Below are 12,911 nucleotides of genomic sequence, written 5' to 3'. Positions count from 1 at the left end.
ATATGGAGCATTTTCTTTACTGCAGCGACATACTTATTTTGAATCTGACTCACCGGTGATATAACAAGGATTACCAGACATACTTTCAAATGAAATAGCAATAGTGTAGGGACTATCAGCGACAGATTAGGGATGGATTGCACACTCTAGAAGGTTATGACTAGCGGTATCGCTCCTATTTGTAATACACTCAGGGTACCGCTCCCGGTTTTCATTTGCATCTATACAGTGCATTGTCAGTTGAATTGAATTAAGTTGAAATGAGTTTATTGACAACAAGGTTGCGAGGATGACCAGGCAAAAAGCAGCTCGAGGCGAACCTGGCCACCTCATACACTGGGCAGCTTCACAGCGGTCAAACAGAAGCACACGATATACACAATGCATGAACTAACTAAAACAGTAAAAACAAAACAATAAACATCCAGGGTCAGAATAAATAAACAAGGTCATTGTGGAAACATTTGGAAAAAGGGGAAGAAAATAGGCGAAGTGATGAGGACAGAGAAGAAAAAAAAAACAAATGAACCCATGGCAGCACAAGCAATCACCTAAATACGTCAGTTAATATTTATCCACAGACAGTGTAGGTTCATCGCAGGAAATCAAGATCAAATCAATAAACCATGTTTTTTCAAGCGACGCAAACTGTTTTTTTTTAGTATTTCACAAAGACTTGCTGCACTTAATAAGCTTACGAGTGATGCTGACAGAATGCAGAACACGGAGACCACATATTACGATTGTCCGCCGAGGAAGTTGTTAACGAAGTACCAGTTACTTGAATTTGTGTGCAGTGTCACAAGGAAGACGCACCTTGACAGTTGTAAAGCCGCTGGGCTGTTCCACGAGGTAGAGAGCGTAGGAGAGGATCGGACCGTTGGGGAACAGCGGAGGGTCCCAACTGACCGCGATGCTCCGAGGGCCGACAGTAGTGAGGCTGGTGATCTTTGGTGGGGTCGAAGGAACTGTGCACGTGCAGTCAAGAGGGACGAAATATATCAGCCAAACACTATAAAAAAGTGTATTTTCTTTATCGCTCTTTCTTTGTTTTGTCGCTGGAGTTGACATTTCTCTGAATTGCATGCTCTGCATGCTGCTGCGTTTTATTATGTCCCTATTTGTGATTAACGGGCCCTTCACGTGGTGTTGGCTGATACTGCATGTCATCTTCGTACCAGACCATTTGGTTCCCTTGAGGAGATCTATCAAACAGTTCTCTCTCCGGGACCTCACAAAGCATATTTATGTTCCACTTGTACTTCATATATACCCCGCTAATGACCCGTGAACAATTCTTTTTAAATCAAACAAATTTTATTTTTTAAGTAGTTTACTCGATTCTTTCCGAAGAAATGGTAGGGAAACTGAGGTAAAAAAGAAGACCGAACCTGGTTTTAGCCCTGGGCGACTTATTTGTTATTTGCACTCGATCTTACGAGTAAAAATTAGTGCCGCTCAAAGGTAAAGGTGAGAACTAATCTGAAGGCAAATTTTTTTATCTTTTTTTTTAGAATAACAGCCAAATATGACTTCTTGGCCACATAGATTCTGAAGACCCTGATGGTTATCCACGTTTGTTGCTGCGCCAACACATCGGTGAAATAGAACAGCAATTGTTTTACGGAAGTTGTGAGATACTAAAACACAATGTCTAAGGCACATTCTGAATGGTGCACAGTAAAAGAGTGCAGTTGAAAATTTTTCTCGAGTTTTGCAGTTCCTTATTCAAGAAATACTGCCGTACTATGCAGAACACTGGCACTTTATCGTTTAATGAAGGAAGCTTTTGCATTACCTCCATGTGGCTCTGTAGATATCACGACGCTCGGCTGCGAAAACAGGGGACTCTGGTTTGGCAGAAGGATCCAGGCAACCCGGAACTGCAAAGAAAGTACACTAGATGAGACAGGCTTAAAGTTTTATGCCAGGATATCCATTTATGCCCAGCTAATGTCTACAGACCCCCCTCATCAACGTCCTGTTGAAATCACCAAACTGATAACCTTGATTACTATTGCCGCAGTGAATTTTACAAATATGTCCCCGAGTCAATCTTTTTTCAAATGTCAATGAAAACCTAATTGATAGCGGCACTTCCTTTTTATAAAGGTTCGATTTTTTTACGTGCCGTGCCCGTTTGGTTGCACATTTCGGAGCAAATTCGCAACAGAGGATGTAAGACGTCACATACGCCTGCCTTAGTTTATGGGTTTACATTGATGATTACGCGCATAAAACATATCATCGTAGTAGTTCGCCATACTTTTTGCTGGTCTTCTGAGGGTTACGGGTACGAAGAAATAAAAAAAAATGTAAGGAGAAAACATTCCGCAAAAGGATTCAAGCCAAGAAGCATTGGCCCAACACATGGCCGCCATGTCAAAACGCACTGTACACACGGTTTGACATTCGACAAATTCATCTTGGGTTGTTAAACGAATGCCTTTTTTCACTTTCGCACGTCGTGACGTGAAATTAACAACGTCATGGAACGTTGAAAGCACCAACTCAACCGTTTTCATGCGCATGCGCGTAATGTAGAGTTGTTCGCTTCGTTGTTAAAGATACAAAACGTTTTGTTAACAGCCCAATATGGCGGCACCAAAACCCATCCTTAAAATACGCATAGCGATCCCCCACACATTCTCGGCCAATACGTTATCTCTCCGAAATTACGTGTTTGGCCGATGCTGCGCGGGGAAATGCGAAACGAATGGCTCCGGCGCAGTGCATCGCTTGCCAACGCTGGCCGCGTGACGTAACGTATTCCTAACGTATTTTCTTCCTCCGTGATTATGTGCACGAAGCCATAAGTTCTCAGGCAAGATCTCACCCTGTATTTGGTGTAGGGTCTGAGTCCCTGAATGCGCAGCACGTTCTTGGCGAGCGGGAGGTCAGGCCGGTAGTACTCCCAGTCGCTAGGCAGGGCCTCGTACTTCCACTGCACCAGGTAGGTGACGTTTGGCGCCAGCGGTGACGTCTTCCAGCGAATGGTCACCGTGTCGTGGGTTCGCGAGTCGGCCACCAGGTAAGGCGGCTGTGGCTGGCCGATTTGTGCTGAGCGGTGACAAAAAAGGTTCAAAACAAACAATCAGGCATTATGCCAGCGATTGCTTTGCGGTGACACTCATTGAGTCTAAATAATTTATAATAACTGTAATGGGTGTTTTAACCGATTCCTCTGCAGAACCAAAACTTTACCCGGAAATACGAACTGGAAAATTTTACCTTCAATAGATATGAAAATAAATAGTCGATTGAGAGTAAAACAGCAGCGTGCTTCTTTTATTAAGATAGTACGTATTAATCGCTTACAGGGTTACTCGACCATTACATATACCAGGCGTCTGAGAACGTTAACAACAATTGAGTGGCAATGCCTTATTACTGAGCTACAGTTTTTTAATGTCCTCACACGTTCAGTAAAAACTGTTTCTTTATTTTATTTTTCCTGTTCTCTCTTCCCCTAACGTCTTCAGTGACACACGTCTGCAAACCGGCTCTGCAGGCGATAATTCGAAAGGCTGTTAAAAAATGCGCGATAAAGTTTGTTACTGAAACACTGACAGGTCCATGATTAATCACGAGCTAATTGCAATAGGAGAAAAAATATAAGAAAATGTAATGTGTTGGCTTATACTATAGTGCGACGTAATCAACCTGCGCAAAAGGCCGTATGTCCCTACTGAACCACTCCGTAAGGTATCCTAAGAATTACATATGTTTCCTTACGTAATTTATATAAAATCCATATATTTGCCATTGATTTTCGTAAGAAGTTTACGGAAACATATGTGATTATTGGAATAGCATACGGAATGTTTCACTTCGCATACTATAGGGCATTATGGGCCTGTGCGTTCATCAGGCATCTCAATGACTCTCCGTTAAGCGCTCTCGCATCTTCCAACGACGTTAAACATATACTCGACCGGGAAAACAACTATGCACATATAATGACGTCATCACCTTTAATATGTCGTAGGTACTCCGTAACTGCCAGGTTGCATCCCATGAGACAGAACAGGTCCTGAAAATTAAGTAGCGTAAAGACCGCAAGTTGTTTAAGTGCATGGTTTCAGACGAACAGGGGCAACAATGTATTTTTGAAATTACTTGTTTAAATGCCGCTGACAATTAAAATGTACACGTAGCGTAATCAAGCTGCAGTAAAAACTATAGACCCCCCCCCCTAACCCTCTCTCTCTTTCTCTCTCTCTCTCTCATGCGCACACACACGCTGTCATAAGATAAACCAGTTTCAATCCTTGGATTCAGTATATGCCACTCCGTCGTCCTTGTCACTCGCCTGATATCATCTCTAACGTAACTTGGGCTTTGAGGAGGAAACATTTCAGAACAATACAACGGAAAATTCAGGCGACAGTCCATATACAGGTCGCTTGAAGCAAGTCGCTAAATTAGCGAGCGTCCAAATGCTCTATTGCCCTGCTTTTTTTTCTGTTTTGTTAAGTGTTACTCTAGGGTTTGTAACTTGCAGCGCAGACTACGAAATAAGCAATTATACAAGACACAGTCACGATTATTCTTGAACAGGGGCCGTCGTTGGAGCCAATGTTTCAACAAGTGGTCCTGGTTTCTTCAAGGCAGTTGCTGCCTCGAAGAAGAAATACCACTAGTCGAAACCTTGACTCTAGCATCACCCCCTGTTCAAGAATTTTTCATCTCTTCAAGCCTCCTGAACATTCTCCTGAACATTCTCCTGACCTTCTGCAGAGACGCAGTCATGTATTAGCTGAAGAAAAAAATGCGAATGAGCAACTCACCTTTCCATGAGAGGAGCCCGTCTTATTCTGCGAGGAGAAGAAGCACAAACAAATAAATGTTATGTACACTGAAAACATTGAGGAGCAGCATAAGCGCCTTTATTTAGTGCGTCAAGTCACTTACGCAAACATGATCACATGACGATGGGTATCGCCACTTGTCACAACCATCTCGGCACTGCAAAGAGAGCGGAATACGCAACAGTAAGTACACAGGACGTGAGTTTCGTCGTCACGACTATTCTTATTCGTTCTATCATGCGGCTAACGTGTGTGTGTATGTTTGTATGCGTACAAGCAAATGCCTGTGCGTATTAGTTTGTTGTTTTGTATGTGCGTGCTTGTGTGTCTGAATATGTGTTTGTGCACGTGCATTTCTGTGCTTATGTCCGTGCATAAAGTTCGCGCTTGCGAATCTGCTCGAGTCTTCTCATGGGCTTGCACGTTTTTATGTGCGCTATTATTTCATCCCGCGTATGCGTGGGTCGTTTTTGTATGCATGCATGGGCTGTGTGTGCTTGCGTGCGTACATGAGCTGTTATGTAATTGTTTGTTTGTTTGTTTGTTTGTTTGTTTTTTGTTTGTTTGTTTGTCCTCGAGGTTGACAGACAACATATTCCATAGCTATACGAAAATTATTTCATATTAGTTCAATAAGTGTGACAACGACAAGGGCAGCAGAAAGAGCAACAAATTCAACGAAAGGGTCCATGGTTAAGTATTTGTAGAATATTTTGAACGTACACAGGCAACGAGAGTTTCTTCAAGATCACGTTGGTTGAGAACGCTGAAGACACTTTCCTTGTAGCAGCCACACGACAGCGCCGGCATGTCCGAGCCATTGTCGCCAAGAAAGCAGGGCGTGTTAAATTTATAATTGGCTTTGGCGTAGCGCCAGGCCGTGCGCCCGCACTTTGTTGTAGTTATTTCAGCGACGACACGCCTGTGTGAACAATGAGAGCCGAAATGAAGCGAATAATATGCAAGAAGAAAAAAACAGACTCTCACTGCCTAACCTTCTGCAACAACATACACGACAGAAAATGTGACGAATGCGACTTTCACGTGGCCTCGGTGTGTTTTGAGGTGAGCTCTTCCCCGAAGGAGTAGCTTTTGTACCTTGAACATGTGTTTTTATATGCCACCTTCGCCATGGCACCCTCCCCCCTCCCTTTTTTTTGTATCTTTCTTTCACTGGAGGGTAATATTAAGGATGAAGGGAACAGAGCGAAGGCGGCGGAGTCACAATACAAGTTTAATGTGAATGCTTGCTGTACTAGCCATCCATTTATTATGCATGCTCCACAGGTACCGAACTGCCTTATATGTGTCGGTCTCGTGACCACAATGGAGGTCATTCTAGTATACATTTAAACGGTGATTTAGGTGCAGCACGAGCCAGGCGTAGTGACTTACAAAAAGACAAGCTAAGCGCGGCAAACCCTCGGATATAAGTTGGTATATAACGAATACCAGGTTATTGCGAAGAGCGAGTTGTTGCGTTCTTAGGAAGGCAATATTCTAGCGCACTCATGTGTGTGTGAGCGGGTGCGTGTGAGCGTACGAGCGTGCGTGACCCGTACAATGAAAGTGGGCTAGAAAATAGCGAGAATGCAAGCTTAACAACAAAGGCCATCACTTTAGATTTTGGGCAGAGGCTTACGCATATAGATAAACGAAGCGCGTTGTCTTCGAAACATTCACATACACACCTATTAGTAGCTAATAACGGATCCTCGGCTAAGTAGCCGACAAATGGGCGTGAGACAGTTTGTTTTCACTGTCATCTAACATTACGCCACCAGGAAGATGCTCGACGCGTGCGTTTCCCTGGGCGGGTACAGCTTTCCCACATCATGAGCAAGAAATCCCGTAACCCCCATCATCAAAAACCAAATGGGCAAAGAAAGGGCATCGTCCTCGACGAACCACAGTTCTCCCACGGCGCCGCTAAAGAACACAAACTCTGGAAGAACGCATAATTTCTCGCCCAGCGAACGACGATACGCCAACACTCGGCTATAGGCCGCGACACAGCGCGCCTTAGTGTAAAGTATTTGTATATATGCACAAGCCGTTTCAGCACCAATCGAGAGCTGAGAGATAAACATGGCGAAAACATTCCCTGCTTTCTCTTCGCGCCACGCGGGCCCTGCGTCTGAAAGGCATGGCAGTCATAACAAGTTATTGACGCTTTCGACCCGTAAGAGGTTGAAAGGTTATTGAGTGCGTGGCGGCGCGTGTTTGGCAAGGCTATTGGCCGTTTCAGGATTAGTGGTGCGAAAGGAAAAAAAAAAAGCTAATAATTTATTCGCGAACGAACCATACGCCGCGGGTCGGGCCCACCAGAAACGATCGATAGTTTTGGGAAGCGCGGGAGTTTATTCTTGATTATTTTGTCAGCGCGCAACAGATGCCACGATGTGCGTTTAGAAGGGCAAAGAGCAGATTTGATGCGTGATATACCGGATGAGAGGCCGCGTTCCGTCGTTTACAGGAAAGTACATACATAAAGTAACGCGTAAAAAAAATGACTCCCGGAACGCAAGCTATCCGAGAGAACAAAACCCAACCTTCAATGTGCGACTACTGAAATCCAACTTTACCCTTCGAATTGCGGCACAAGATACACGTATAGCAGGTTCTATCAATAATAAGCTTATCTTATCTAGCTATACTTTGCCGAACGTTTGACTTTTATTCTTGGCATGTGTATTACCTGATTTCGCAAGTCCTTCTCTAAAGCATCGTTTGAATTCCTGCATGCTGCTGAGGGCGTCCACGATCCCCTGCCACTGAACCAAAGTACTTTTACTTTGTTTAACTGGCCGTTAGGGTTACCGCATTGTCGTACTTAAGCCTTCTAATGTGTCGCTTTTTAGACACGTGACTTCGCCGCTCCTCCGTCAATTTTAGCGAAAGATAGAAGCTCGAACTGCGGTTACAGCACCAGTTTAGCTTCAGCTTTTTTCTTTCTTGATGAGAGAGGTCATGATCTTGTTCTAAGCCTTAGCTGACAGCTTGACATTAAGATTTTAGGTGGTCCAATGGTGGTGTTCGCGTTTTTTCTGCGTATTAGTTCTCCGTTAATATCAAATAAAGACACGACCGTGATGGACTATGTGTACGAAATAAAACTCTTGCTATAACAAAATCCCTTCATTACAGACGACGTTGTGTGAAACATGAAGCACATTGTCTCGCATTGTCATGTCGATGCCGGTCTTCTATGTCAATAGCGCAAGGCAAACAGGGACACAAGGAGAGCACACAGGGACACTTGTGTTCTCTTTGATCCTGCACTATTCACTGCGAAGGTACCAACAAGCCGAAATTTCAAATGTGCTTAACATATTAAGCACAGTTGAAATGTCGGCGTGTTGGTCACCGTCGAAGTGAATAGCGCAGGATGAAAGGGAACACAAGTGTCACTGTGTCTTCTTCTTGTGTTGCCATTCACCTTGCTCTATTGACCAAGATCGGATCGATTCTGTGTACAGAATATCAACTGCCTGGCATTTTCACTTCGTCGATATTCTGTATACAGAATATCAACTGCATGGTGCTTTCACTTCCTCGAAAACTTGAAAACCATGGTTCACAAGTATCGGCGATAACCGATACATCGCGACAGACAAAAAAAAAAAGCGTCCTCGCAAATTCAGAGTGACCACATCAGCATCCACGCGGAGAGTAAGGGTCACAGGGTCACGAGGTCACGCTTATATATACCTACGTATCAGCAGACAACGCATAGGGAGAAAAAAAAAAAACTCCACGCATCATCGCGATATACTGCACGCCTAGTCGACGCCGAAAGAAAACCGTCGTCGCGCGAGCGGCAGAAGCAGCAGCAGGCAGCTCGGCTCGCGACAACGAGGTAACGCCAAACCGACGCGACGCGTCGCCGCCGCCATCGGCTGCGTCGTGGCGTCTGCGGCTGCAGAAAAAACACGGCAGTGCTCGTCGCCCCATCAGCCGGCGTCGCCCTATCACTGCCTCCTGTTTTGACTAGCGCATCTCGACTCAGGGTCAGACCAGGAGATCACTTTTCTAAGCGAGAGGAGGGTGCGATCGAGGAGTGCACATTTCCGAGCCGAGCGCAGCCCTGAAAATACTTTGCACGCGCGTCTGTGTATACATACAGACACAGCAGCTTATTATAGCGTGCGTCCGTGAGTTCCCATGCGGTCACGCCATGTTCCGAGCGATACAAGCGCCACACGCGCGGATCTCTTTCTAATGTGAACAGCAGAAAGCGCGATGAGCGCGCGACACGCGAAACCCATGCGACACCACGCAATCAGTTGCACTTGCAGAAACCGCGGCGCATGTACATTCGTGTACAATATGAAAGGGAACGCTAAAATTCCCTACAAAAGGTCACAGTGGCTAAACGTATTGCCAAACACGAAAGTGACCATGACACTAAACCTACAAGAGGTAAGATATCTCTTACAAATCAATACGTTTGATTTGGTTTGGTTTGGTTTGGTTTATTCAAGGCAAAATTGTTACAAAATTGCCTTGGGGGACACGACTAAAGTCTAAGTAATTGCCTGACTGGGTCGTTCCACCCTGGCCGCAAGGCAGCTACGGAAACACGCAAATAAGCACTATAAGCTGAGAACACAACAGTACTTATTATTCTGCACGGGTTGCCAGATCAAACAGAATGTCACGTTCGTATCCGTACATGACCAGTAATCGTTGCTTAAAAACAAGTTTGGCGTTCCCTTTTATATTGGTCACGACTGTACATAGACTGTAACGTAATAGTGTCACTTAACGTTTTTACGCTATTAACGCTAGAAATAAGAGCTATAGATAACGTCGCCCCGAATATTCGTCAACGACTGTCATATATTGAGCCAAGACAAGTAATTGTCCCATAGACTACAACGCTGGTGTGCCCATCGCACAACGAAGACAACTTTTATATCTTTCCGCTGTGAGTACAGTTATCTCAGCGAGACACTTTAGTCCGTAAGATGCAAGTTGTAGGCTGATTTGTGTACGTTGCAGACCTATGAAGCGCAGCGCACATGTCGTTTCATCCGTTTCATCATATAGGCACATGGAGTAGCAACGCTAATAGTTCAGCCCAGCCGAACCTTCGTAAAACCTATTAGCTCTCTTTCTTTCTCCATAATGTCAAAGAACATGTCCTTACGCGAGCATGTACGGGTCTCGAGCAGCGTGGCGCGTTAATGCTCAGCTGTTCGTATTTGTTTTCATCGCGCTCTTACCTTTACAGTAATAAAAAAAAATCTTTGAATGTATATGAATCTAGTGTACTTTTATTACCAGCCAGGTTAAAAACGCTCGAAAAGAAATGCTAACAATGAAGCGCGTTGATACCGCACTGTTCGCGTTTCTTTCCACCGTGATAGTAATTTAGCACTTACAGACACAGACTAGGGTGTAAGTTCTTAGCCCAATTTTTACCCGCGCTTTCCGTGCTTTCTGTGTTCCGATTTCCGAATATTCAGCGCTGGCGTATGAGTTTCGTGTTCCAGCGGATGCAGAGGCGCTCAGGGGGATAAGCCTCTAACGCTAAGAGTCGCGCGAGAGGGCTCCACCGACACAAAGCCCCTTCCTCAATGACCCCGAGGGCGGTCAATTTAGAGCGCCTACGGCAACGAGGGGGCCACGAGGTTGTCGTCGACGTTCCAATTCAGCGCAATATGTACACCGTCGGTCGCTAGTCTTTTCTTTACGTGGGCAGCGATAACAATAACAAAGTATAACAATAAAAAAATACCAGGCAAAACAACCCAGAAAACAAAACACATCCGCAGACTCGGGGAGGGGAGCACGAGACCAACGCGTGCGTGCTGGCGAGCGCAGACAAACGAATCGAGCCCTTTTTTTTTCCAGGAACACTCGACTCACGGCCGCTGCATCCAGGGAAGGACGTGAGTGGCGGCGGAGAGCGCGAAACGTCAGACACGCTCCGATGGACCGCCGCTATTTGCTCTATTCAGGTCCGACGCAGTTTCTTTTATTTTTTAGCCCTATATATTTCCCTCCCTTCCTTTTCGTTTCTTCTTTTGTCTCCGCCTTTGTTCCGACGACCTGGCTCATAAAGCATAACACTATAGTGTAAGTATATACAACACACAAGTGCAGAGAGGAGGCCAGGCGGAGGGCAAATCTAAACGAGACCTTGGCTGTAGGAATAACCTGCGCAGTTCCGTGTTTTTCCTAACCTATCTATCCTACAACGCCTGAGTGACGTATAGGTCTGACACTTCGAAAGCGAGATTGTTCGATGACGCTTTTTCTGCAGTGGTCGAGCGAAGCACACGGATTCACCGCCGTGTACTGACGTCTTGGGAAGCAGTGACGCAGCCAGGGGGTTGTGTGGGCGGTTTAACATTCCCCCCACCCAATTTTTACATTGTTATATATACACGCGTACATACGAACACACGAACATACATAAAAGGTTGTCGGAACCCCCATCCCCTCCCATTAGCGTAACCAGAGGACTTGAGGGGGGGGGGGGAGAGGTTCAGCCCCCAAAACCCCCCTCAACATTTTCAATGTTTGCGCGCTTATATATGCACGCATACACACGAACATACGAACGGGGTGATTGAACCAACACCTCGAAATAAACTTCTGGCTGCCCCTCTGTTCTGAATGCTCACTACGGTCTGAACGGCAACGGCAAAGGTGTCACAGCCGCGGCGGTAGTATTGGAGCAGTTGCGAGCGCGGCCCTTCATCTATACTCCAAATTTCAAGTTGCATCTTGAAAAAAACCCTGCTCCCTTTAGTTCGAATAGGGACTAGAGTAGCTGCTCTTCTCTTCATGCTTGCCCACTGCGCGACTTCTTTCGTCTTCCATAGAAAGCGAGGGCCAAACCGTGCCTTGCGTGACACAGAGTCGGTCGACCGTCCAGTTCGTCACCACAATATGCATGCGTCTGGACAGTAGGAGAATGTTCGCGAAGGGTCAGTTTTCAGATGTAAATGTCTGTTTTTACTTCTACCTCCATGCCCGCTTCAAACCACGAAGGAGTTTCTGGAAATGCTCTCTCATTTGTGACGAGCGGCGCGGAGGGAACATCCGGTAAGCGTGACGGCTCGGAGCAGGATGCGGAGCTTTCAATGTGGGTGAGCCCACGCAACGTGAGGCCGCGCGCGCACGCACCCTCGATAACGGTTGAAAGTAGTGCGGTCAAGAAGACTGTTTTTAACAACATGCCGCGTGGAAGTGTTTAAGCTCTACACGTTTGGGTCCCGTTTAACTGAGAAGTCAACTGCGGCAAAAGCTTTTATTCGCGATTGTTCGTCGATGTTCGTCTTGAAATTATTGCAGGGCCATATATATGATAATGCGGGCCCAGAACAAGAGTCAAACGCGTGATCTAGACACTAATGGGTGGACCGCATCGCGCTCAAAACAGTGCCTCCATTTTTGTTTTGTCAACGACACTCTGAAGCCAGCCTGTCTCCCTACTAAGGTTTGCCCAGAATAAATGTCCACTTCAGCTTTCTAATCTGTAGCACAGTTCAGCCACTGTGGCGAAGATTATGAACCTGGAAAAATTAAGCGCCAAAATCATTGAACCTGCGAAATAAACCGTGACGTGCCGCCTCACGTGGTACATCATGCGCACAGTTTTCAGCAGAAAAAAAAATAATAATAAATAAATAAAAAGCAACAGAGCGCGCATCGCGCCGCAACCACCGCCTGTGTGTCAAAAGCGATCTCGCCAAACTGCCACAGGATCAGCAACAAGACTCGTTATGGAGCACTTTTCCGGACTGACTCTTGACTGGTCCTTTGACTTGCCGCAGCTTGTCGTCACGTTACGGACACAAAACAACAAATAAGGAAGAAAGAAAGCCCGACATAGGCGACATTAGTGAAGGCGAACCCTGCAAGACGCGTGCAGAGACAAAATGCAGTGCCGCAGACACCGTGCATGCGTGGCCGGGGTTTCGGCAGAGTGCTGTCTCGGATACGATGGAGCGCCCAGCCGCGGAGACAACACACCCTGAAGACATCGGCGATTGCAGGAGATGCATCGCCTGCGGAAAGCCCATCAACGACTTTCCATCATGAGCTGCCTTCGAACGACCGAACATGACACGGAAAACAAGCTAA

General features: G+C 45.9%; 1 protein-coding gene across 1 annotated transcript in view; it reads right to left on the bottom strand.

Moving 5' to 3' along the window:
• The window catches only part of LOC119396167 (proto-oncogene tyrosine-protein kinase ROS-like), a 145,129-nt gene that overhangs the window by 44,850 nt on the left and 87,368 nt on the right, over positions 1-12,911 (bottom strand). Inside the window, 6 exon segments of the mRNA XM_037663256.2 lie at positions 817-968; positions 1,799-1,883; positions 2,837-3,060; positions 3,973-4,033; positions 4,791-4,817; positions 4,915-4,968. Of these exon segments, the coding sequence (XP_037519184.1) occupies positions 817-968; positions 1,799-1,883; positions 2,837-3,060; positions 3,973-4,033; positions 4,791-4,817; positions 4,915-4,968 (603 nt within the window).

The sequence above is a fragment of the Rhipicephalus sanguineus genome, chromosome 6 (assembly GCF_013339695.2).
Source record: "Rhipicephalus sanguineus isolate Rsan-2018 chromosome 6, BIME_Rsan_1.4, whole genome shotgun sequence".
In the NCBI taxonomy this organism is placed as follows: domain Eukaryota; kingdom Metazoa; phylum Arthropoda; class Arachnida; order Ixodida; family Ixodidae; genus Rhipicephalus; species Rhipicephalus sanguineus.
Note: the sequence above shows the minus strand (reverse complement) of the source record. Positions and strands in the feature narration are given on the sequence as shown.